The sequence below is a fragment of the Bombus affinis genome, chromosome 14 (genome assembly GCF_024516045.1).
Source record: "Bombus affinis isolate iyBomAffi1 chromosome 14, iyBomAffi1.2, whole genome shotgun sequence".
NCBI lineage: Eukaryota > Metazoa > Arthropoda > Insecta > Hymenoptera > Apidae > Bombus > Bombus affinis.
In genome coordinates, this window is record NC_066357.1 from 6,523,498 (window position 1) to 6,548,585 (window position 25,088).

A 25,088-nucleotide genomic window follows, 5' to 3' on the forward strand; every position below is an offset into this window, starting at 1 on the left:
TTATCGTATACTTGCTGAATTCTGACTTTGACCGTAATTTGAATTATCAAGTTTTACAGATATAATAATTTTTTCAATTAATAAAAATAATTGTATTAAAAAGGAAAAAGAAAATCAAACATTGGAACTATTAAAAATGTTTAATAACTGTAATAATCTTTCATAAACAAAAATTTATTTTACATATTAATCAATTTGTGCAATTTTTATACAATTAAATTACATTTTTTTCCTGTTCTATAAAATATTTATAATAATATATTAATTATTTGTCCGTACAAACTAACTTTAATATACTCAACATACAATGTAATTTCTATTATTAAACAAATACACAATGCTTGTTATGAATTTGTTTATATAAACTTCGTCCTAACAACTTTTGTACAGAAGTATATGAAACATTGATAATATAAAAAATGTCGCCCCCATTATTAAGATATGTGCAAATAGTTAAAAATCGTAATCCTATTTAACTTGTTCATGCGATCGATGACAGAAAACAAAAGAAATTCCACATGACCAGCATTGTCGTAATGGTATATCTGGTAAATGTCGTGGATTATAGATGTGCCTCCAATCTGACAAATCTGAATTACAGTCAGATTGTTCGGGTGGTCCTTTTACTTCTATACCATTGACGCACCTTTTACATTTGAACCTAAAGTACATGCAATAAATATAATTAACTAATAACTATTCATATAGACATTCATAATTTTTCATAATGTTAAGCTTACTTAGCGTGAGTATCTGATATTGTATTTTCTTCTAATTTAAATAAATCTCGTAAATCATTTAATGTAAAATGTCTTGCAACATCTTCTTCCTGATCTACGACTGTAGAACTTAATGCTTTTTTATGCGCTTGCCTTTGAAAAATTTTTTCCTCGATAGTACCAGTCTATAACATTTAAATGACAACATAAATGTTGATTTCTAAAAGATCAAAAATTGTTGTAAAATTTTTCTTTTACGTACACAAAGAAAACGATATATAAAACAAAGTTTTTTCTGACCATCCCTCCAAACTCTTGCCATAGCTTGATCATCATTTGCAGGATTCCAGTCAGGATCGAACATGACAAGTCGATTTGCACCAATAAGATTTAATCCACAGCCCCCAGCTTTGGAGCTGAGCATAAAAATAAAGTCATTGCTATTTGGATCATTAAATTTTTCTACTACCTTTGATCTTTTTTTAATAGTCATAGTGCCGTCTAATCTAACATAGTTATAACAACGTTTATGACACAGTTTCTCAAACAGATCGAGAGTTTGTGTATAATTAGATACCAATACAATTTTATCATTCGTCGTTGTTTTAATAGAAGCTAAGAGACAATCTAATACCATTAGCTTTCCGGATAATTCTGGCATGATTTCTCTAGAAATAAAATTATAAAGATCAATATTATAAAATAGTGGTAAATTTAGGTCAGTATTATAAAATAATTTTAATACTATGTACTTTGTATTGTAATTTGGAGGCATTAATTTTGCAGCGTTTTCAAATCCATCAGATTTTTCCAATATTTTATCATATACCAAATCAGGGTGACAACATAATTTTTTCAACAGTGTAATTGCTGCAAGTGTTGAAAAACTTTTTCCTTTTTTAGAATTGGCAGAATTTTCTATAACGAAAAAATAGACATTAATTAAATATAGAGATTTCAAGTATTTTAAATAATAACGAATTTATAAACAACAAACCTTCCATTGATTTTCTAACACTATCGCTTTGTATAAAACTGTTATAAAGGTCAGTTTGTAGTTTTCCCATTCTTATACACACCACTAATTCATATTTTAAAGGTAAATATTTCGAAAGTAAGGCACTAGTGCGTCTAATAAGACATTTATTCACAATGCTTACTAATTCCGCTAAACGTTCCTGAGCGAGTTTACGTTCAGTATCTGTTGCAGCTGCATCTTGACCACGTAAAATTGGTATTTCGAATTTTTTTCGAAATTCCTAACAAATGAAATTTTAATATGACATTAATATTCTCATTGAAATATTTGAAAAATCTCTTTAATTTTCTAAACATATTAATTAACATACTTGTGCAGTTCCCAATAATCCTTGATTAACAAAATGTACAAGAGAGAAATATTCTAAAAGATCATTCTGGATAGGTGTTCCACTGAGTAGTACTCTTCTTTTAGCCTTTAAATTTATAAGCGCTTGATATGTTTGATTTTCAGAATTTTTTAGACGATGTCCCTCATCACATAATACGAGTCCAACTTCATCTTGATGAAGAACTTGTGCGTGTAAGCGAAAAGTTTCATAACTGATTATCAGAATAGGATTTATACACCTGCGGCCGTAAGTTTTCATAAATCCAGTAAGTTTTGTGTCGATATCTACTTTGTTTCCACCATCAATGGCTAGTGGTTGAACTCTATTTTTCAACCATTTAAAGATCTCATTATACCAATTTTTAACTAATGAACTTGGTGCAACAATAATAGCTTTCTCTATAAGTGGTTTAGCTTCGGGTCCTACAAAACACAATTACGTAATTAACGTAATTAACAATTAATGTAATTACATATTGTATATAATGTATATAATATTATTTTACCTTGTTTTAATAAAGTCCACAAAAGAGTTATACATTGTAAAGTTTTTCCAAGACCCATTTCATCTGCCATGATACACCCATAGGCACCTTCAATACGTTTTCCTGTTACACATTCATACATAAACTTCACACCTTCTCTTTGATGAGGTCTTAAAATATTACATAATAGAGGATCCACTACTACATGTACAAGTTGTTTAGATCTGAAATATAAATGAACTATTATAAAAAATTGTTGATAAAGTTTAATAATTATAAAATAAACAAAATATTTATACTTACTGATCTATTTTCAATTTTTCATGTTCAGATAATTCAGGGGGTGAATAAACAACAAGCGCATTAGCTTCTTCAGGATCATGTAAAGGTCTACGGGGACCAGATAAACGTATTCCTAATGCACGACCAGATAATTGATAACCAGGAATTGGTATCTTAAATGGTTTACTAAAGATCTTTTTCATACGTTCTTCCTATAAGTCCAATTATAATTTTTTACTGTAGATATTATGTTATTATAAGATAGTTATTAATGATTATTATTTAATGTATAATACTTACATGTTCAGAAATTACTTCTTGGGTAGCTTGCACATCATTAGCTGAAAGAGCAACTGCTTTGTATTCTGGTATTTGTACATTTTTGACATTACGGCAAACCTTTTTTTTAGTTTGTTGAACTGGTGACACAACCTGACGTATTGTCACATTATTGGATATATCAAATAGTAATGGGCGTTTGCCATTTTTACTGGGTGCCAAAGATCGATTCTTATATACAATAAACATAAGATTAGTAAAAACAAAATAAAAATTTGTTATATAGGATATAATAAAATTAAATCTAATAACAATGACAATAATAAGCACGAACATGTTTTTGAAAATTGAAAGAAAGAGTACTAAAATTATACTAGTACATTAATTATTACTAATTTTGTAATTTTAATATATCATTTTTCAATAAAAACTAAAGTAATTTTGATAAAAGAATTGTTAACCAATTTTATAAAAACTTACCATTTTGAAATAAGATATGTCATTTTCAAATTTCAGTGTACTTTATTTCGTAATATCATTACTCTGTAAAATTATTACTTTCCACATTTCATTTCTTGAACTAATGACTAATAAGCAATGACAATAACAAATTTTACAAGTTTCGCGGTTATACAAGTGATACAGTTTATTTTACTTTCTACCTTAGATTCTAGCACACCTATCGTCCATTATTGAAAGCTGATACAGCACCACTGCATTTAAATCTCAAGTACGAAATATTTAAAGAAAAAACGTTTAAAGTTAAATTTATCAGAATTAAATGTGTTGTTGATTCATATAGATATCACATATATTATATATAAATTTTTTAAATGATATTAATTATTATGTTTCATGATTATGTCACTAATTTCTTTATATACAAAAAACATACACTAGTGAGACATTCATGAATTTTTTAGCAATTACATAGCAGTATAATTATAGAAATATTCTCTATGTATTTAAGAATATAAATAAATAAAATTAATGTTCTGCAAATATGTTTCCCAAAAAATTCGTATTAAGGTCATCATCATCCTTTATAATGTTTTTATTACATTTTTTATTTGAAATATTAAAGGTGCATTTAGTAAGATCAAATAATTCGGGTATGATGTTGGGTTTTATACCATAAGTATCTTCCAAAAATTCCAGAACAGCTACTTTATTTTGTAGATTGTTAAAAAACATCCTACTTTTTTTGGGGAGCATTTTTTCTAACATAAATACAAGGTGATGATGAAAACATATAAATTGAGTTGGTATAGTTGATGTAATATCAAGCCAATCTTGTACACAATTAAGAGGTGTAACTGAATGTCCAGAAAAAAGAGCTGGATTTGTTAAAATCCCTCTTGCAGACATCACTGCATCACAATTACTTTCTTTATAGAGCTTTTCTGCACTTTCTAAACTTTTTACATCTCCATTAGCAATGAGAGGTAACTTCACGCTGTCTCTTACTAATTTTAAGTTATATAGATCAATTGGTTCACATCTCATTTCTGGAGTTCTAGCATGAACAGTAAGAAATGAAGCACCAGCTTTTTCAAGAATTCTACAGAAATCAATGGTTTTTTGAATATCCTTCAATAATCTAATCTTTACAGACACAGTGAAAGGATATGGAATACGATTTCTCACTTGATATATTAAATCTTTTACAAGATCTGGTTTCTTAAGTAAGTCAGCTCCATACCCATCTTTCAATGCCCAACGCTGAGGGCACCCACAATTTAAATCAACTCCATTACAATATCTATAGAAAAATAATTCATTAGGCATACAAACCAATATTGATTATCAGATATTAGTCTTAATATTTTGGATGAACTTACGGGGCAACCAATTCTGTTGCATTAAGAAAGTCATATACATTTTTAGCAGCAAATTGAACAACTAATGGCTTATCTCCATTATTAGTTGAAAACTCATTGTCTCTGGCTTTTTCAGATTGTACAAATGAATCAGCTAAGATCATAGGTGTAAAACATATATCGCAATCATACTGTCTTACTAAAGTTCGAAACTGTAATCTGTTAATATTTATATTATTTTTTTATTTTCATATACTGAAAAAATACTACAAATACAGTAATGTTTATTATTACTTACTTGCTGTATCTAACCATTGGTGCACATACCTTTATCATTCTTGGTTCTTTTAATATTTCTGCTATATCAATGGACATTTTGTTTATATTTTGTATTTTGTTTCAAAGAAAAAAATTAAATGTCATATACATATGTGTATAATATAACAAATTGTTTCTGCATAGAATATTCTGCCAAAATAATAAAAGTAATTATTTTTTGTATAAATTTTGTTTCTTTTCTTTATTTAAAAATAAAGCAGTAGACATAACTTTTTGTTAAATAACATAAGCATGTAATTAAACAAACTTTTTAATATAGCAGTAATGTGTATAAATGTTTTAAAATACTTTCGATTATATTCCATTAATCTTATAGTACAAAAAATCAGTTAAATTTACAGTTAGAGGAAAGTATACACTGTCTATAACATGATATAGATACGTTGTCTGCATACCATTAAACAATTTTACGTACATTTAATTCTTTTCAATCAGTATTCAAATTAATTCATGTATTTACGATGCGCTATAATAATTCTTGTAAGTACCATTTATTTCATTTGTTTTCTTATTGTTATTATAAACATTCGAAAAATTTTATTTATACGTAACCTTATTACACTCATTAGCATTTATTTAAAAGCATGTGATATTTTTCGAAAGAAATGTGAAACAAAATGATTATTACTTTGAGTACTATATTTTTTACATGTACTTACATAGTTTAATATTAAATAAAAATTAATGTTCACTATAAATAGTAATTATTCTTAGCAACCACCTTTTAAACTACATTTATCTTAACCTTCATTTGTTATTTCTCACAATAATTTCATTAAGTATAAAATTTTCTTGTATCTTTATACACACAAAAATTTCGAAACATATTACAAAAGTATCTCATTATTACTGTTTTAATTATTATTACTGTGTTACTTAACACAGTGTGTTGTAAGAAATCCTATCATATATTATTTTAATTTTTAAAGGCTCTGGAGAAGAATGTCCTTTAACAAAAAGTAGAAGTTACAAATACACGTTAACTATGTATTGTGGAGATGGTTTAAAATTCATTATAAGCTGTTTCACGATTTTGACAATTTCTATTACAACAACATTAATTTTACAAATATTATATGCTGATGGGAGCCCACAGGTACTTAAATTAATATAAAAAACATATCATACAACAAATTATAGATGTTATGTGTAATGTTGTGTTATTTCAGAATACTGCTGGTGTACATGGTGCTGTTGCAACAGATTATACAAATTGTTCACAAATTGGAACCAAAATATTACGAAAAGGCGGTAATGCAATAGATGCAGCTATAGCAGCTACTATTTGTATGACAGTAGTTGCTCCACATAAGACTGGTCTGGGTGGGTAAGTTATATATGTAATTTTATTAATAATTATAATAATTTATAATTATTATTTTAGAGGTGGTTATATGATGTTATATAATCATAAAGAACAGACAGAACCAATTATTATTGATTTTGCTAATAATACAATTAAAGGTATGTATTTGAATAATATTTTCAAAAGTATTTCAGATCTTACATTATTTGTATTGTATGTTAGACAATTTTTTACAAGATGGGATACGTATACCAGCAGTATTAAGAGGATTAGAATATGCACATACATTAAAGGGTAAACTACCATGGAGTGAAATTGTTAAACCTTCTGTATCTTTAGCCAAAGAAGGATTTGTTGTATCAAAGGAGCTAGCAAGTGAAGTATCAAAAAATATTGATTATGAAATTTTATATGGGCACATTAGTGCAGGAGATATACTAAAATTACACGATCTTAGCAATTTGTTAAATGCTGTAGGACTGGAAGGAACTAATGGTACAGTAATTTTATCATTATTATAACTAAATTAAAAATTTTGTATTAATATCTTCTAATACATTTATTTACTTGTTTCTTTTTTAGTATTATACAATGGAACTTTTTCACAAAAGCTTCTACATGATAGAATTAAACTATCAAAGCTACTTCCACAGTTAGTAAATTATAAACCTGATGTATATATAGCAAAAAAGTCAAGCTTTTATAAACATGTAATATATTATCCTCCACATATGTCATTACTAAAATCAATGATTGCAGTACTGGAAGATCTTAACATATCTACTGATAATGCATCCATAGTAGGAGCAGATATACAAATAGCTAAAACATTAATAAATTCAGTATCAATGCCATTACAATTAAAACAACATGGTTTGTTATGCTTCACTGTTTTCATTTTAAAATATATATAAATATGTTTTACAACAATGTTGATTTCATACCGTAATAATTTTAGTTGAAGAAGAAAGATATACTGGAGTTGTTGCAATGGATTGGGAAGATACTTATGTTTGTATTATAACGTTAGTATTATATTGATTTAATATATTTCGTTCAATAAATTTAGTGATATAAATGTACACTTCTTACAGTGGACTTGGTGCACCATTTGGTCTTGGATATATGTCAACTGTTGGCTTCCTGCTAGATAAAGCTGATACCAATAATACCTTATCTATGCTTGTTCCCATAATCTTTCATAATGAAAAAGCATTATGTGGATTAAGAGGAGTGTTTGGAACTGATGATACATTAATTATTGGACAATTATTGTACAGTATTATAGTGCGTCAATTAAATGTTTCTGAAGCTATTGAATATCCAAGGTAGAAAATAGATTTTATCTTTTATAATATAAAAGTGGAAATGTTATCTCTTAACCACAATTTATTGTTTAGGTATTATTTTTCATCAGATGGATTTGTGATAGAAAATGATCCAAAACATTCTATAGATACATTAATGCGAAATCAATTAAACTTAATAGTACCAGCACCACATTTAAAGACTGATTCAGTATTAAAAAGCGTGAATGCAATCATAAAAAGAAAAGATCTAATGTCAAGTCATTCAGATAGTCGTGGAGGTGGCCTTGCATCAAGATTTTAATAATTTATTCATCTATATTTTTTTTTTATTAAATATATCTATATATTTTATATATTTATATATAATAAAGTGAGATTTTTTATGACGTTTTAAATTTTAATCCTAATTATGATTAGATAACTTTATAAAATAAATGGAATGAAAAATAATTTATACTGTTTTATAAAAATAATTAATTTTATTTTCTTAACTATTTTTATATAAATCTTATACAATAAAATGTAATCTATGTTATATATACTTTGATCCGAATATGAAATGTTTAAATTATAAATTCATTCACATTTTGTCACATTGCAATTGCTGCTTTTCTTCTTTGTATTCTCTACTTATATCAAGTTGTCTCAATCTAGCATACATTGCACTAGCACTAAGTACAACAAAGTTACTTATCCACCACATGAATGATTTCTTTTCATCAAACCAGTAAGTTGCTAAAACTGTTTGTGCACAAGCTTTAGCAGTTCCACTAATATTGTGTGTTAAAGGAGATGTTACTTTTATTTGAAGTGCTGTAGCAAAACCAATAGCAAATCCACAAATACCACCAACAATCATAGCCAACCAAAAATATGAAGATCCAATCTTATCATAATTGTACACTGTAATATGTTCTCCATTTGCTAACATTAATGGAAGAAATATAATGACACTATATGCATTGTTACAATAAGAGAGTAACCAAATATCTTGATTTAATGTAGGAAGAACTTGTTTCATGTGAATGGAATATAAAGAAAGAGTTAACGATCCTAGTACACCAAAAATTGTTCCCAGAATAGATAGAGAACCAGCAATGTGTTCTTGATCCACACCAAGCCAGAATCCAATCACAATAAATGCACAACATGCAATACAATTTATGGAAGTCTTTTGACCTGTAAAATTTTCATAAGTCATTATACTTGCCAAATTGTTTTATTTTCAGAGGTTCTTACCTAGCATAAGGTATGTGAAAATAACATTAAATACAGTTGTTAGTGAACGTCCTGTGTAATAAAATGAAACGTCAACATATTTTAAACATAAGTTGTTGGTTGCAATCATTCCAGTAAATAGGAGAGACAATGGTAATACCTATAAATATATAGAGAATAATAAAGATATAATTATTATCAAAAAATTATAATTTACCTTTCGAAGGGTTTCTTTGGTATATGGATTACCAATTGGAAATTTAATATATTTTGGGAACCATTTTGATAAATTACTAAGAATTACACACATAACTAAAGATACTATACATTGGCACCATGTTATAAAAAGAGGTGCATCCAAATTTATAGTATTACTGGATAAAAGAGTTTTATTTATAAATACAGTCAATATAGAAATTATCCTGCAAAGATATTTAATCAATTATATGTACAAAGTAACAGAAATTAAGTAACTTCATTTGTTACTAAAAAGTAATTTAGGCGAACTTACCAATAATTTGTAACCACAATTGCAATATATATAAATTTTGTCAATAATCCAGTTTCTAACAACATTTTTTAAATATATTTATTTATATAAGTTAAATATTACATTACAATAATTACTATATTTCAATATTAAACTATACTAAAACTATTAAAGTATTGAATATCAAAAAAATGTTGATTCTTTATCAATTTTTTAATAAATCATTACAATAATACTGTGATTTTACAATTTTAATATATTTTTTAATGAATATAATTTTTTATGACAAGTAATAAATAATATTATTTAAACATTTTGATGTAAGCACTTTAAATATATAAATTTTTATTAAATAGTCTATAGCTATAAAATAGCATATGTTTTATCATTTTTAGTTTGTTATCAGTGCGTAACCTTTTTGAGGTTATGTTTCACATAACCCATTGCTCACTACTAATCTATGACATTAACATTATGATTTTTGATCTCGATATTCACGATCATATAAACAAATTTCGATAGCTGACACTCGTGTACAGAAGCCTAGGAAAAGCAATCCGGAAATTGAATCGCGGAAAATCAACATGGAAGACAAGAAAACCCCCTTTCTGCACATGCGTGACATGCGATTAATATTTCAGACAAAGATAGAGACATTCTACTCATCTCTATCTGTTTCGCAAGAATGCGGACTTTGTCGACTGTCCATGTTGATTTTTCACGACTAGACACGACTCAATTTTCGGATGGTTTTTCCCTAGCAAGTGTCGAGATCTGCTTATATGATCGTGGTTGCGATCATTACTCTAGAAACTAGAATAATCATATGTATATATACGTTTCAGTATTTACACTATTCTAGTATATATCCAGTATATATTTTTAGTTTAGTTAATAATTATATTTATGTTTATTTCCTATTTTCATAAATACACCTTCATCTTAAATAAAGATGCTAACATATTTTTTAAAAACATACTTTTATAGTAAGTAGATATATATTTATTATTTTAATTATTCTTATGGATAATTATCACAGATAAAAACAAGTGACAAATTCATATGTGTCATATGTAATTCTTTTGTGTACCTATCTGACATAGTTTATTGTATTTTTTAATTAAGGATACATAAGTTTACTTAAATAAGAAATTTCATTATCTTGTTAAGTTCTTCAATTAATTTTATACTAAAAACAGATCTTCATATTAAAGTAATATATTTTAAAAATAAATAATCTAATTAAATTTCATTTAATTGAAAATGAATGTAAATATATTAATATCTATTTCGTCTTGATAAATTTTTTAACATATAATGTAGTTGTACAATTTACGCACATGTTTAATAGATAGTAAATTATAGTCGCAAAGTGGATATCGCTACTGACTACTGACAATTATACATATGTAAATGTTGACACGTGGTATCTATGTAGTATTCGGGTATTTCCGTCTATTGTCGTAACGATGAACAACCAAAATTAGTACTTGCGTAAAAATCATCTATATCTCTCATGAAATATGTTTTGAATTATTTCAGTTTATTTACTATTGGAAAACTTTAAATATCTATGGCGTCGATGTAACAGTTTTGAAGAATTGTCATATAACGGGTATGTTGGCATATCAAATGCAATGTCTTCTATTCAATCTGTTAATTGAACTTTGTACTATGTACTTGTGAAATTTATTTCTTCTGTTGTGGTTTCTCGTTTATTATAAAATTACAGTTTTCAAATATGTATTGAATATAAGTGGTTTTTATTATATAACGATCATACGCACAATGATTATGATATTTCGATATAATTCCTAATTTCTATTTGGAAATATGTATACATAGGTGTCATTTAACTTTTATATATTAACTAAATTATTATTTATTGCCATTTCACAATAATCATCATACGTGTACATTTATGTAATTCACTCTGATAAGAAGTCATGACCTTGGCAATTACTTATTAGCTTTTTTAAAAATCGAACTATATAGTCAGTTAATAGTGCGAAGCTGAATAAATTAATTGATTTCTATTCTCATGAACCCATTAATTTAAGAACTTAATTATTACATTATGTTTTATTTTTTAATCGAGTCCTATAATTAAATTAAAATAATCTCGAAATAAATATATTTATAATCGGGAAATTTATAATTTCTTAATACATGTAATTACAGGGTAAATCGCTTTTTATTTAATATTGTGTATTAACGTTTATTAATACGCAATATCATTTTTCGATTTTATATTATTCTAAACATGTAAATTTGACATTAATATTTAAATCATAACATTTATTTTTGTGATCACATATGTTTTAGAAACTAGTAATTAAAATTCCACAACATGTCACAATATGAGGATGTTATTGTGGAAGACAAAAGGAGTGATGATGGTGCCATACCAGAATCAGAGATTCGGCATAGAATCCCATGGAGTGAACGCGTGTTATTAAACAGTGAAATACCAGGCTTACATGAAGTTAAAGAGCTATTGGAAGATGATGATGCAAGCTGTTTAGCAGAAGAAGAAGATGGAGTTGGTTGTCCATTACCTTCAACTCCTGAAGATGATCATCTTCTGGACTGTGAGGTATATAATCGTAATTCTAATTACTAGCAGTACTTGTTAATAGGTTATCCCATATCATGCATTATTCAAAAAAGGAATCAGATTATAGATTTTAGTGCTACCTTTTACAGATGACAGAAGTGTTAAAAGCTGGTGTGTTAAGTGATGAAATTGATCTTGGTGCATTAGCACATAATGCTGCAGAGCAAGCAGAAGAATTTGTTCGTAAGGTATCTAGAAGTTATATGAGTATATCTTTATGTTATGATTAGTAAATAACTTTGTATTTACAATATTAACTGTCTACTTTTTAAAGGTTTGGGAAGCATCCTGGAAGCAATGTCATTTTAGAAATCTTCCAAAGTGGTTGCAGGATAATGATTTCTTACATGCTGGTCACAGACCACCTTTACCATCTTTTTATGCTTGTTTTAAAAGTATATTTCGAATTCATACAGAGACAGGAAATATTTGGACTCATTTACTTGGTAAAATTTCATATTTATCCTGGAAGATATTTAAATTTGCTTCTTCAATGACTTTTCTAGGAGATTAATATGTTTCATTCTTTCTATAGGATGTGTGGCATTTATTGGCATAGCTATCTTCTTTATAACACAACCTCCTATAGAAATACAATTGGAAGAAAAATTAGTATTTGGTACCTTCTTTGCTGGTGCTATTATATGTCTAGGAATGTCATTTGCCTTTCATACTGTACACTGCCACAGTGAATGTGTTGGAAAGTTGTTTTCAAAATTAGATTACTGTGGAATAGCTATGTTAATTATGGGTAGTTTTGTACCATGGCTTTACTATGGTTTTTACTGTGATTACCAACCTAAGCTTATTTATTTATCAGTAGTTGTAATACTTGGTGTAACGAGTATCGTCGTATCATTATGGGAACGATTTGGTGAACCAAGTTACAGGCCATTAAGGGCAGGCGTTTTTATGGGATTTGGTCTTAGTGGAGTGAGTATTGTGTGCTATATTACATTCCTGTGACAAACAATTGATGACAATTGATAACAAATGATAAATTGTATTAAATAATACACCATAATTAAGATATTACATTTTTCTCTTTAGGTAATACCAGCAGTACATTATGCTATTGCAGAGGGTTGGTTTAAGGCGATTAGTCAGGCATCTCTTGGATGGTTAATATTAATGGGATGTTTGTATATATTAGGTGCAATGTTTTATGCATTAAGAGTACCTGAACGATTTTTCCCTGGCAAGTTCGATATTTGGGTAAATATTTATTTTTGTATTTTTAAGTGTACTTGCTAGTCATCAATTTCATGAATTTCTAAATTACCATACTATCCAGTTTCAGAGTCATCAAATCTTCCACGTGTTAGTAATTGCAGCAGCTTTTGTTCATTACCACGGAATAACAGAGATGGCTATGTATAGAATGACAATAGGAGATTGTACAAATCCATCACAGGTGATGGCTTTTTAATTATGCAATGAGCATATAATATCGTGTTGTTGGATTTCACATTATGTACCTTTATCGAGACTTAAAAAGATTCCTAAATCTTTGTATGTTGGTAGATCTGTACTACAAAAGAACTGCAGGAAACAATATCATGAAAATGAATAACACAAGATTTTCCTTCTAGTTCATCATAATTAAAAAAGAATTTTCAAGAAAATTTACAAAGATTTAAATAATGAAGTACAATACGTGATAATGAAGATTATTAATAGTGAATTTATAACATTTAATTAAATGAAACTTTTTGCACTTTCGTAATTCTGAATTTAAGGAAAATATAGTTAACTTTGTATTGAGTTCAACGTTTAAAACGTTTGTCATATTTACCAAAAATTTCGGCAGTACAAAATAACAAATAATAATTATTTACACTTGTTGTTTTTTCCTTTATGTGAATAATTTATTTAAATAATGCAATTTCCTTGTGCAATGATTTCACTATATACAAAATGAATGTAAAGTTATAAATATCATTTTATTAACTGATAACGACTGATCTCTTGTTTCGTGCAGTTCTCTTACTTATTGAAAACAAGTTGAAAAAAATTGTACGAGAACAAAACAGAGTACAGATATATGGCAACGAACAAAACTTAATATAATTAAGATTTAGGAACTAATTGCAAATACAAATGATTTTATAGTATAAGCACTATAAAAGTTATAATATATTTTGAACACTGTTAAAGCAATGAAAACTATTTATTGTAACGATTGTGTATAAATTATATAAATTCAACTTTTTTTGCGTCACATATGGACATAGAAAGTAAAACATTAATTTCTTTCAGTGTTTATATCTTCAAAATTTATTATGTATCATAATTTGTGTTTTAACTTTCTATTCCCTATATTGATCACAAGAAGGGTTTCCACTTTTTAATATTAGTAAAATAACTTTTATTGTCCCGTTTTCTTGCTAAACTTTTCAATTCATAACTTTTTATCTATCTTTTCTATGTAAATCTACGTTTATGTAAAATATACATTTCATTGCAGATCTGTTGTTCTTTAGCATAAAAAGTGTTGAATACTTTTGTTATTATTGTAGGATCTAGTACTAATATAAAGAGATATTGTTGAACTTTTTACATAAATAATTCTTACTATTGGTAAATTAATAAAGGAGGAAGTTATGAATTTCACATGTAAAAAGACAATTATCCTACTTTATGTAATTTCCCAAAAATATATTTTTCTAAATAAATGTTGTAGTATCATTTGTGAACTATTTAAATTGTATTAGAAATATCTTTATCCACTGTAATAAGTGACAATCGAGATATTCAGATGAAAAAATATAAGGTTTATAAAATCAATTAATTTATATTAAACAGAAATTAATGAAACAGCTTTGTTTCATTAATTATGTAACATATAAAAAAATCTAAATCTTGTCATTAAAAATAATAAGCTGCTAGTTGAATTTATGTTTCAGCATATTTGTATATGTAATTTAATTTTACTATTAGATTAAATAGTTACAATGAACAGAAAAAGATTGTGGTTAATTCATTTATTTATTTATGCTGTAATAAGAATTGTTAGATCTGTAATTTCTATCATTTTTCTAAATTAAAATTGGAAATAATTCTGACGATCTTCTATGTTTTTGATGTATAAAATAATGTTTATATAAAGTATTTGTAAACATGTAAAAAAATATTAAAAATTTTATAATAAAAATAATTGTTCATCTTATATAAAACCGTATTTACTAAGAATTTGTACATATATAATTATTAATTTATTTTTAATTTAAAAATACTAAATAAAGAAATGTTTAATTATAAAATAAAAATTGCTATTGCTTATTGTAACTATGCGTTTATAAAGTAAATAAATAATCTGAATTGTGTAAATAAATATACAAATTATTAATGATATATATGACATTTATAATTTTAACAAATCACTCGAAATTTATGTATTTCTACTTATAAATATGCAATTTAAATAAAAAATTAAAATTACTCAACTATTTCATACATCTCGATATTACGATAGATAGTAAAATCGATATGAAAAAATATCTCGATAAGACATCGATAGATAGTATGGTTCATTTCGTTATAGTTTGGCACATACGCTTTCATATACAAGTTATACAACATACATATAGTGTATCTATGAAAGAAAACTGCATTGCGATTTGCGATATTGAAATGAAATGCTAAAACTAAAAGAGAAAACGCAATTACAGAAACATTTGCTTTTGTGTAAAGGATGAATATCATGTCCCGAACAGAACTATGGTCTATTTGTAGAATCAATGAATCGGGGAAAGAATATTTATTTAAGAAAGATGAAAACACATAATTGTATTTTAAACATATTTTAACATTTTTGTCACGAGTGATCAACGAATTGTTGAAGAGAAAAAAAAATTTTTCGGAAAAAGTGCACAAAAATTAAGTCGACAACATCATTGATGGAACAAAATTCTTATTGCATTTTACCGATAGTATAACACGAAAATTGATCAAAATGAATAATTCTTCACTCGTTTACGAAGTTAAACCGATGAAAGTGATTTTCATTTCAAACGGTTTATATTTTATAATCGCGGATATCGTGAAATAAAAAGTGATATACTTGTCTACTATGTCTATTCAAAGCACATAGAATTATAGTGTCTCATATAATGATATATTGATATATCGATGTTATATATATATATATATATATGTATTGATACGTTAATAACAAATAATATTTACTGTTATGCTTCTTGTACATTATGTTCACTATATTTGATGCAACAAAGTAAAACGAGTGACAATAGAAAGTGTATGCTTTGAAAAATTTCAATTTCTGTAGAATAAAATATAAATAATGTAGATATTAATGAGTTCTTTTCCAATATATTTAGAGTTATATCTCACAAAAGGTTGAATACAATTTTATAATTAACAGCAATGAATGAGATGAACTCAACAAGTGTTACAAATTCTATAACATCTGGAATACTACTTGACAGCATTAAAAATTACACTACCACCATGGCGATTAATACATCCAGTGAAATATCTGAAGCATATATGAATTCTACAGAAGAAAATGGATTGTGGAATGTTTCTAAACCTATAACATCATTGCCTAATAATACACTAATTTCATTTGAAGCTTCAAGTACCAATACATATGTATCTACAACAACAGAAATTTTTGACGAATTTGGCCCACCTGATGGAATAGAATACATTTTTGTACCACTTGGTGTAGTGGTCTTTGTTATTGTATTATCAGCTGTGGTATGGGTAGCGATATCACTTTTGTATTTAACTCTTAATCTTTTAACTTTCATTTGCAGAAACAAAAAAAAAAGTATAAAATATTCAGCAAATTATAATACTTGGATAAATGTTTCTACATTAGGTATTATTACCTTTTTGTAGTATAGTTTAAGTTTGTTGGTCAGTTAATGTTGTAATTTATACTTAAAATTTTATTAGTTTGTAGCTTTTCCTATTAAAAGTAACTTCTTTTACTATTAAAAACAAAGTTAGATGATTGCATAATATTTGACAAAATATAGATGTTTTAACAATGTATAATACTTTTAAAGGTGATAATTATCTCAAGGAAAAGAAAATTGGAACGTTTAAGACATAGACTTATGCCAATGTATAATTTTGATCCTGGTGAAGAAGAGGAAGATGACTGGGAAACTGAATTATTAGAAGAATGTTACAATAATCATCAAAGACGTGTATGTATAAAAATCTATATATTCAAATTGATAAATATATATTGTTAATATAGAATACTTTATCTTACAGCAAGGATATCAATCTATGGATACAGAAGAAAATGCAGAACTCTTTGGAAATCATTGACGAAATATTTATAGTAGTCTTTTAAAACCTTTGTATTATCTACAACTGTCTTAGATTTAAAAAATCACACTATTTAGTAGATTTATATATTTATTTAACATTTAAATAGTTTGTATATAACTTTTAATTCAAAGGATAAAACTTAAATTCATAAATTTTATATATGAGAAGAGGTATTCCAGAATATAATTAAATATTAGAGAGTTTATCCTATCACAAAAATTACGTGAAAATATAATAGAATTTATTTTGTTTGTTTCAATAAGATAATATTCATAAAATGAATAATGCTTAATTTAAAAATTCCACAATAGAGAATTAATGAGACCAAAATGGCTAAGACTTCATTTTATCATTAATATTTATTGTATACTGTTTATAACAGTTTTTCATAAAAGTACAATTTTTGCTATGTACTTGAATTTCACTTATGTATATTTTTTCATATCCTTTCCTTCGAAGATACGAATTTTGTTCTATTTATATTTAATATTAGAAAATTCTAGTATTAGAGAATAAAAAAATTAGGTACTTAATGTTCAACAAAAAGTTACAAGTATACTTCCAAATATTACCAAAAATTTCTTCCTAAGTAGTTATGAATAGATATTATCTGATGTTGTTAAATTTCTTTTCTCTAAGTATTTATTACATAGTATTAAAAGATTAAAAATTAAATAGTTTCAAACATAATTTTTAAGATGACCAATTGAGAATGCATGAAGATGTATTGTTAACATTGTAATATAGTAACAAAATTTTAACAGTACAATAATTTTAACTAGAATATAAAGTATATTGTTAATGAAAGGTATGTGTATAATGTAGCGATTAATAAGAGTCATTTTATAAGTTTATTTACTTTAATACAAATTTGACATTCACACATATGTTTGTTTGAAAAATGCCATTAATGTTCACTTGTTCAAATGTAATTAAAAAAAGATATTTCTTGTACATAGTACACACAAAAAGTATTTCTTACAGTATTAAATTTATATGAAGTCTTTGACTTCAAGAATTAAAATATACATACACAGGAGTAAAGGAGGTAACAAATATATGATGTAATTGTGCACCACATATCTTAAAATTAGATAAAGTCTTCATTATCTTAATTCCAAGTTAGTTTATGAGATCTGAATATTTTAAGTTTAAAATTTCTTTCATTAAAATACTTGTATCTTTCATTTTGATACTTAAAACATAATGATTATGATAGTAATAATAATAAAAGTAATACTAATAATTATCATTATATTAATAATAATTATAATAAAAATGCATAAAGTAGATACTACAAAGTGCTTTACATATTTTCAACCCACGTATCTGTGCAATTTCTTTTTTTGTAGTTATTAAAAATCATATTTTCATACAACTTCCTTGGAACTTGAGCAGTTTCTGTTCTCCCTCTTCTTTTTTTAAAAGCAAAATGTTACCACTTTACTATTTCAATTTGCAGATTATCATATAAAAAGCAAACTTAAAAGTTTTAAATTTGTTATCAGTTTTTTAAAAACTTTCAAAGAATAATTCTCATACATTGAATTTATTTTTTTACATTCAATTATCCTCCTCCTCCTCTTCTTCTTCCTCTTGTTCATCTTCTTCTTCTCCAGTACTTTCTGGTTTTTCTTCTTTCTTTTTAGGTCTACCACGGCCTCGTCCTGAAGGAGTTCCTTTAGTTGTACCTTGCTGTAATTAATTTTTTGTATAATAAGTAATTTAAAGAAAAGAAACATTTCTTTCTGGTGCAGCTGTTTAAAAAATGACACATACCTTCTTTTTATGAGATCCTTTTGGTCGCCCTCTACCTTTTTTGACAGGCACAGGTGACGCATCATCTTCATTATCAGACTTTGCAGTTCGTACTGCATTATTTTTATCTGTAGAAGGTCTGCCTCTCTTTTTGGGTTCTTTAACAGTATTTTTATCTGTTTTCGCTGGCCTACCACGTTTTTTCTTTTGTTCTTCAACAACAGGCGAGTTGTCGTCTGACATTTTTAATCCTTTATATATCACTGTATAACCAAAAACTTTTTCTTACAATATAAACATTTATTTAAAAATTTTAGTTATGTTAGAATTTTGTAATTACTAACATTTATTTTAAATTTAAGATTTAAAAAAAATTTGTTCAATAAAAGTAAATCTACAATAAAAAAGATATTCATATTTTAGATTAATTAAATATATATATTTCTTTAAAAAACCACGTAGAAATTTGTTAAAACGTTTAATAATGCTATAACATTTTGTAATAGTATAGAAAATATAAACATTCTCATAGGAAAATATGAAAAGTTTTGCCAAGCTATCGATTTTCAAACTTTCTCATAAAACTTACTTAATTCGAATTTTTAATAACAATTTAATAACTATATCAACATATACATATATTCCTCTATGAATTGATAAAACAAAAATTATCAATACTAATTGAGTTTTGGTGTACTAAAGTTCAACAAATTACGCGCCTAATGTACATTCATATCGAACATTACTAGCGGTTTGCTAACCGGTTAATTGCGACCGAATAAAATAATTATGCAGAATTAATTATATAACCTAAAATCTTAGTAAGTGTAAATATATAAATAAAATATTATTGTTTTATTACAAAACAATAAAATTATAATAAATATTATTATCAATTTGTAGAAGAAAATAATCATTTACAACAATAAAGGAGTACTTTCTGAAACGTCCGCGCCCGCCATTTTCAAAAATATTATGTGTCCTATATATTGTATCCTTTTCCATATATTCTTTTATGGAAATATGTAATTATACAGAAAGGTAACAATTTTTCTCATTTATTTGTAAGTAAATAATGATTATTGTACGAATAGTCGCTATTAAATGCACATATGATAGCATCACTTGGCTTTTAGGGACGCCATGATCGACAAATCATGGCAACACCAGAGTCGTGGTAGCGTCCACCACACCGATTTCTTTATAAGAAAATGAATAAATATCTCTGTAAGTAGTAATCGATTCCCCGCGAAATATTGACGAAAATATCGTTAATGAAATCATTTACAAGATTTTTAATCTTCCATAAGAACGAATGCGTATACAGTCTGAATGGATGTAATATTTACCGGAGAAAAAGTCATTGACAAGCACTCACCTGAAATATCTCGTGTATATGAAGACAAAGGCAATCGTTCAGTCGGCGCGCGCGTCGTACTGTAAGAAAACCGGGTTATGGTCTTTTCCTATGTATGATCTATATGAAAATGTTTAATTATCTTATGTATGAAGTATGAATGCAAGCTGCTCAAATATTTTCACTTCTTAGCGTCCTTTTAATACCAACGCGCGCGCGTCGCTACACAAAGCTAAAAGCTCCGTAAACGGGCCGTAACGCATCAACTCACAATACACTGCGCGAATAGCGAGACGCGACTGACCTGATCGAGATGATGGACTGTACTCCGATTCGTTCGCGGTCCTAAGAAACGTACCCCCACTCTTTATATATCACGCCAACTGATTCCCGCCAAAATGTTATGACATTACTTAAAATTATATATTTCCTAGGACTTTAATTATTTTTATTCTTTATTATTCTACATATATATTACTACTATATTGTAAAAATTGTATTACTGTGATAAACAACGAGCAATGAAATAAGAGTGATACAGTATTTAAGAAAGTTATAAGATCGGTTATTTGGCGGGAATATAATTATATGTTATTAACGGGAACATTATATTAATTCTATAATTTTAGTTTATATTAAATTAATTTAGCGAGTAAAGTAATTTCTTCAAAAAATATTTAATTTTTGTATTCTCATATAATTTAAATTTCAACTATACTAACTAGTAATTAAGATATTCTACTATCTTTACTTTATTTTAGTATAATATATAAGAAGAAAGTTAATTGAAATATACTGATATTCAATACATAAAATGAAAATTAAGAATAATAGGAATTATATATATGTAAACTGCTATAATTGAAATTAATTTATATTAAAAGGTCTTACAACTTCTCTTCCAAATCATTATAACATTAAGTGAAAAATAGTTTTCTATATAACCAAAATATTGCTGAAAAAATGTAATATATCTTTTCAATTGCTATTTACAGTGTAAAATTTGATTCATATGTATACATTACACAAAATTTTGTACACAGATGATTCTTGAATCTACATAGTATGTTAACTCACATTTATAAATCCTTGTCCGAAAAATCTTTAATTACACTTGCATGTATTTTCATAAATGTCTAAATAAGATGTATTACAACACACACACAGTTTTCCATTCATTAACAATATGTTTGTTCATACAAACACAATAATATTATATACTTTATTTCTTTGCAAATGAAATTTTCATTGCATGAGAAGGTGTGATTTTAAATCCCTGAAGAGCATCTTTTGCAGCCCCAGACTGAACTTCATTCTCAAATTCAACAAATGCAATGTCATGCCTATTCGGTACTAGACGTACTTCTTTAAAACCAGGAAATTGATTGAAAAGCATAGATAACATCATTTCACTAGTTTCATCCGGTAGATTTGTAAGAAACAGTATTTGATTTGGTGGTTGTTCTGGTACAGCTGTATTAACTAAACCTGGGTGTTGAGGCACGCCGGCATGATAACCAATTTGCTGTGAATGTTTAGCTTGCTCTTTGGCACGTTTCTTAGCACGTTTAGCTTCTTCATCAGCTGCAGGTACGACTCGTTTTGGCTTTTTAGGTCTTTCTGCATATGTGCCTTTCATTTTTGCAATTATATCACTGTCAGTCTTTGCATATTGTATCCTCTAAAATGAAATTAATTAGTAACTATTAACAACTTTAATACTTCACTAATAAAGAAATTATTTTCACACATAATTAACATTCACCATTGGTTTGTCATAAAATGGAAATCCTTGCATTGATCTTAAGGCATTTGTAGCACTAGCAATTTCTTTAAAAATAACAAATGCTTGCCCACGCATTTTTAATGTCTTTAATGCTACAATATCTAATATCTGACCAAACTGAGAAAAAATTGCATATAAGGATTTCTTTAATTCATCCTTCTTTATTTTCTCATTTAAATTATTAATATAAATTGTATTATTCGGCCTAATATCCATTGCCACTGTAAATGGAAAAGTATTTTTATAATGAAATCAGAATTAACAATATTTATTGACAATAAAAACATGATGAGAAAGACAGAGATAATTGTAATCATATAAATTCAACACAATGTACAATAAGTACAACCATAATTTTAATTTAACTTACTCAAATAATATTTAAGAACAAATGTAATATAATAATTATATTCAATAACTATACTTTTTATGTACTAAATACTTGTACTTAGTCGGCGTCACTAGTTCATAGAGGTTAGAGTACATATAATGAAGTACAACAATGAGCTATATAAATGTAGAGTGGAAACTTAATATTAAGAGTATTTTATATTAAATTTATGTTAAGTTACGATTCAAAATTTTAATTATTTATTGTAGAGATATTTCATATATTTAGACATTTATAATAATGATATATATAGGTACTGTTACTTAAAAATATCATTTTTGTATTTCCATTCAAGAAAATATATTGTATATAAATTAACTATAGTACATTTAGGATACTTCACCGCTCGTAAAGGCATATTTTCTATAAAGAAATAAATAAATAATATGAGATATACCGGTATTAAATTGAAATTGTTTGATAAATATTATTATATTTAATTGTTTATAATTATAATGGACAATATATTTATGTAACATTGATGTGAGTGTTTGAATACAGAATACTTCATCAAATTATTTGGATATATCATAATCACATTAAATATAGATATAATAAAATCCGTTGCAAATACATATCAAATAATTGTGTATTATTTTCAGAAATATGAGTGCTAAGCCATTGAGAAATAGTAAAGGTGTAAATAAACCCTTTCGGTCTCCATTTAGTACCCCTCAAAATAATGATAAAAAAGATAACATAAGTGCACCAGAAACAAGTACATATAAAACACCATTGTAAGTATAAAAAAAGATGATAACAAATTGATGTTCAGTTATAATTTTTATTATTTTGTTATGAAACAGAAAAGTATCTGTAGCTAAAAGACTGCTTTTTCAACAATCTTCTTCTCCTAAAAAATTATATTTAGACACAGAAAATTGTAACAAGGAGATTGACATTGAAGCAAAAGAAAAATTACATCAAACTGATTTAGAATTATTGAGAAAGAGTATACAGGAGAAAGAAGAAACTATTAAAATTTTGGAAACTGAGTTGTCATATAAAAAAAAGGTATATGTAAGAAGATATATTAGTTATAAATTGTATTATAAATAACTATTATATAAATGAATTATTTATAATTAAAGAACAAAGCAGAAAATTTAGAAGATGCTATAAAAAAGTGGACAGAATGTTGTCAAAGTGCTCTTATAGACTATCAAAAAATTTTGCAAGGAGGTGGTCAAATAGTAAAAATGTCTGAAATTTTGTCATCATTTAACATTAATCCTGATATAGTTCATTTCTCTATTAATGATGATACATTTTATTAATTAAATATTAAAAAAGAAATACCCTATAATAATTTGTATTGTAACTATTTTATTGTTATATTTTTATAATACATATGTACATATCTTAAATAAAAATGGATCAGTAGAAATGTGAAAGCCTACAATTTTTGTACTTTACATTTAATATTTATGAGGCTTAAATGGAAAGTTAGGATCGAATAACATTGGATCATTAACAAATTTGGGGTCCTTAGTCATGAAACCCATTAAACCTAAAACAAAAAAATGATTAAACACAATAAGATACCACAAATTACTATAAAATATGTTTAAAAATAACATTAAAACAGGAAAATATATTATTACCACATTGTTGTGCTTTGTTTATCTCTTGTTCCACTTTTTTCTGTTTATGTTCGCATAATCCAGTTATATGTTTTTCATAAATTCTACCTGTATGACGGCTTTGAAATTGAGATAATAAACGTACATTTTTATAATCTGGATTAATATTTAGTTTACATAAAATACATAATCGTCGTTCTTTTTCATATGGATTTTTAATGTCAATTGGCTGTTAGAGAAAAATAAGTTAAAATATCTGTTACTTTGTTATATTTTCATCAAACATGTAAGTATATAAGAACAGGTTACCTTGTCTGAGTCTATCGAATTATCTAATTCATTGAGAGCACACGCTTCGCTAGTTTTGCTACGAAATAAAAATGTTGGAATTCTCTTTATTTCATGTCTCAAAGCTTGCACGCTAATAAATGTAAGAATCATATTTGATTATAATGAATTTTGTTCACAGTATTATAAATAAAATACAACAGTCATTAAGAATATATTTCAAATAGAATCGACGTTTCGAGGAATCCTTCAACACTAAACACTGTCTTCGGGTCTTGGAAATTTACATTTTGCGATTGTAATATTTATTATATATAATTACGTTTATGTTATATAGTAATTTTGTATATTTGTTTAATATGCTTCCTAGAAAACACAATT

General features: G+C 26.5%; 9 protein-coding genes across 22 annotated transcripts; 4 read left to right on the forward strand and 5 right to left on the reverse strand.

Moving 5' to 3' along the window:
• Positions 1-153: 153 nt before the first annotated feature.
• LOC126923797 (DNA repair and recombination protein RAD54-like) lies at positions 154-6,200 on the reverse strand. 4 transcript variants are annotated; one of them, XM_050737624.1, is made up of 13 exons: positions 5,953-6,200; positions 5,253-5,422; positions 4,976-5,173; positions 4,782-4,896; positions 3,156-3,365; positions 2,877-3,067; positions 2,595-2,797; positions 2,069-2,511; positions 1,717-1,978; positions 1,472-1,637; positions 982-1,387; positions 741-904; positions 154-661 (listed from the first exon to the last, which is right to left on the reverse strand). In XM_050737624.1, exons 2-13 carry the CDS (start codon positions 5,327-5,329, stop codon positions 469-471), a joined length of 2,628 nt encoding a protein of 875 aa, XP_050593581.1. In that variant the 5' UTR covers positions 5,330-5,422; positions 5,953-6,200; the 3' UTR covers positions 154-468. The 4 variants fall into 4 exon arrangements, with proteins under 4 accessions (XP_050593581.1, XP_050593582.1, XP_050593583.1 ...); XM_050737625.1 differs by lacking the exon at positions 5,953-6,200 and adding an exon at positions 5,709-5,827; XM_050737626.1 differs by lacking the exon at positions 5,953-6,200 and having other exon boundaries at positions 5,282-5,418.
• On the forward strand, positions 5,633-8,295 carry LOC126923814 (glutathione hydrolase 7-like). Of its 4 annotated transcripts, none has more exons than XM_050737686.1 (9): positions 5,633-5,773; positions 6,223-6,389; positions 6,463-6,620; positions 6,678-6,757; positions 6,822-7,094; positions 7,182-7,472; positions 7,558-7,624; positions 7,694-7,927; positions 8,000-8,295. In XM_050737686.1, the coding sequence occupies exons 1-9, from the start codon at positions 5,755-5,757 to the stop codon at positions 8,208-8,210; spliced, it is 1,500 nt and encodes a 499-aa protein (XP_050593643.1). In that variant the 5' UTR covers positions 5,633-5,754; the 3' UTR covers positions 8,211-8,295. The 4 variants fall into 4 exon arrangements, with proteins under 4 accessions (XP_050593643.1, XP_050593644.1, XP_050593642.1 ...); XM_050737687.1 differs by lacking the exon at positions 5,633-5,773 and adding an exon at positions 5,835-5,944 and having other exon boundaries at positions 6,837-7,094; XM_050737685.1 differs by lacking the exon at positions 5,633-5,773 and adding an exon at positions 5,843-5,944.
• A 73-nt stretch (positions 8,296-8,368) lies between these two features.
• Positions 8,369-10,450, reverse strand: LOC126923828 (GDP-fucose transporter 1). Its single transcript, XM_050737715.1, has 4 exons — positions 9,639-10,450; positions 9,345-9,549; positions 9,149-9,287; positions 8,369-9,088 (listed from the first exon to the last, which is right to left on the reverse strand). The coding sequence occupies exons 1-4, from the start codon at positions 9,701-9,703 to the stop codon at positions 8,490-8,492; spliced, it is 1,008 nt and encodes a 335-aa protein (XP_050593672.1). The 5' UTR covers positions 9,704-10,450; the 3' UTR covers positions 8,369-8,489.
• A 131-nt stretch (positions 10,451-10,581) lies between these two features.
• Positions 10,582-14,939, forward strand: LOC126923822 (adiponectin receptor protein). Of its 4 annotated transcripts, none has more exons than XM_050737704.1 (7): positions 10,582-10,603; positions 11,943-12,213; positions 12,324-12,422; positions 12,509-12,680; positions 12,770-13,167; positions 13,285-13,449; positions 13,529-14,939. In XM_050737704.1, the coding sequence occupies exons 2-7, from the start codon at positions 11,968-11,970 to the stop codon at positions 13,661-13,663; spliced, it is 1,215 nt and encodes a 404-aa protein (XP_050593661.1). In that variant the 5' UTR covers positions 10,582-10,603; positions 11,943-11,967; the 3' UTR covers positions 13,664-14,939. The 4 variants fall into 4 exon arrangements, with proteins under 4 accessions (XP_050593661.1, XP_050593658.1, XP_050593660.1 ...); XM_050737701.1 differs by lacking the exon at positions 10,582-10,603 and adding an exon at positions 11,017-11,232; XM_050737703.1 differs by lacking the exon at positions 10,582-10,603 and adding an exon at positions 11,327-11,462.
• An 804-nt stretch (positions 14,940-15,743) lies between these two features.
• Positions 15,744-17,968, forward strand: LOC126924363 (uncharacterized protein C3orf18-like). 3 transcript variants are annotated; one of them, XM_050738755.1, is made up of 3 exons: positions 15,748-16,956; positions 17,271-17,414; positions 17,485-17,968. In XM_050738755.1, the coding sequence occupies exons 1-3, from the start codon at positions 16,621-16,623 to the stop codon at positions 17,539-17,541; spliced, it is 537 nt and encodes a 178-aa protein (XP_050594712.1). In that variant the 5' UTR covers positions 15,748-16,620; the 3' UTR covers positions 17,542-17,968. The 3 variants fall into 3 exon arrangements, with proteins under 3 accessions (XP_050594713.1, XP_050594712.1, XP_050594711.1); XM_050738754.1 differs by having other exon boundaries at positions 15,749-16,962; XM_050738756.1 differs by lacking the exon at positions 17,485-17,968 and having other exon boundaries at positions 15,744-17,080; positions 17,271-17,354.
• A 408-nt stretch (positions 17,969-18,376) lies between these two features.
• Positions 18,377-20,973, reverse strand: LOC126924366 (high mobility group protein I). Of its 2 annotated transcripts, none has more exons than XM_050738762.1 (3): positions 20,681-20,973; positions 19,324-19,565; positions 18,377-19,239 (listed from the first exon to the last, which is right to left on the reverse strand). In XM_050738762.1, the coding sequence occupies exons 2-3, from the start codon at positions 19,543-19,545 to the stop codon at positions 19,108-19,110; spliced, it is 354 nt and encodes a 117-aa protein (XP_050594719.1). In that variant the 5' UTR covers positions 19,546-19,565; positions 20,681-20,973; the 3' UTR covers positions 18,377-19,107. The 2 variants fall into 2 exon arrangements, with proteins under 2 accessions (XP_050594719.1, XP_050594718.1); XM_050738761.1 differs by lacking the exon at positions 20,681-20,973 and adding an exon at positions 19,892-20,070.
• On the forward strand, positions 20,461-24,223 carry LOC126924364 (swi5-dependent recombination DNA repair protein 1 homolog). Of its 2 annotated transcripts, none has more exons than XM_050738758.1 (4): positions 20,461-20,529; positions 23,439-23,573; positions 23,643-23,850; positions 23,928-24,223. In XM_050738758.1, the coding sequence occupies exons 2-4, from the start codon at positions 23,443-23,445 to the stop codon at positions 24,111-24,113; spliced, it is 525 nt and encodes a 174-aa protein (XP_050594715.1). In that variant the 5' UTR covers positions 20,461-20,529; positions 23,439-23,442; the 3' UTR covers positions 24,114-24,223. The 2 variants fall into 2 exon arrangements, with proteins under 2 accessions (XP_050594715.1, XP_050594714.1); XM_050738757.1 differs by lacking the exon at positions 20,461-20,529 and adding an exon at positions 23,168-23,319.
• Positions 21,516-23,037, reverse strand: LOC126924361 (U1 small nuclear ribonucleoprotein A). Its single transcript, XM_050738752.1, has 3 exons — positions 22,816-23,037; positions 22,425-22,666; positions 21,516-22,340 (listed from the first exon to the last, which is right to left on the reverse strand). Coding segments are annotated over exons 1-3 (702 nt in total). The 5' UTR covers positions 22,817-23,037; the 3' UTR covers positions 21,516-21,881.
• On the reverse strand, positions 24,143-24,965 carry LOC126924365 (28S ribosomal protein S18c, mitochondrial). Its single transcript, XM_050738759.1, has 3 exons — positions 24,729-24,965; positions 24,441-24,648; positions 24,143-24,346 (listed from the first exon to the last, which is right to left on the reverse strand). The coding sequence occupies exons 1-3, from the start codon at positions 24,858-24,860 to the stop codon at positions 24,255-24,257; spliced, it is 432 nt and encodes a 143-aa protein (XP_050594716.1). The 5' UTR covers positions 24,861-24,965; the 3' UTR covers positions 24,143-24,254.
• Positions 24,966-25,088: the final 123 nt, after the last annotated feature.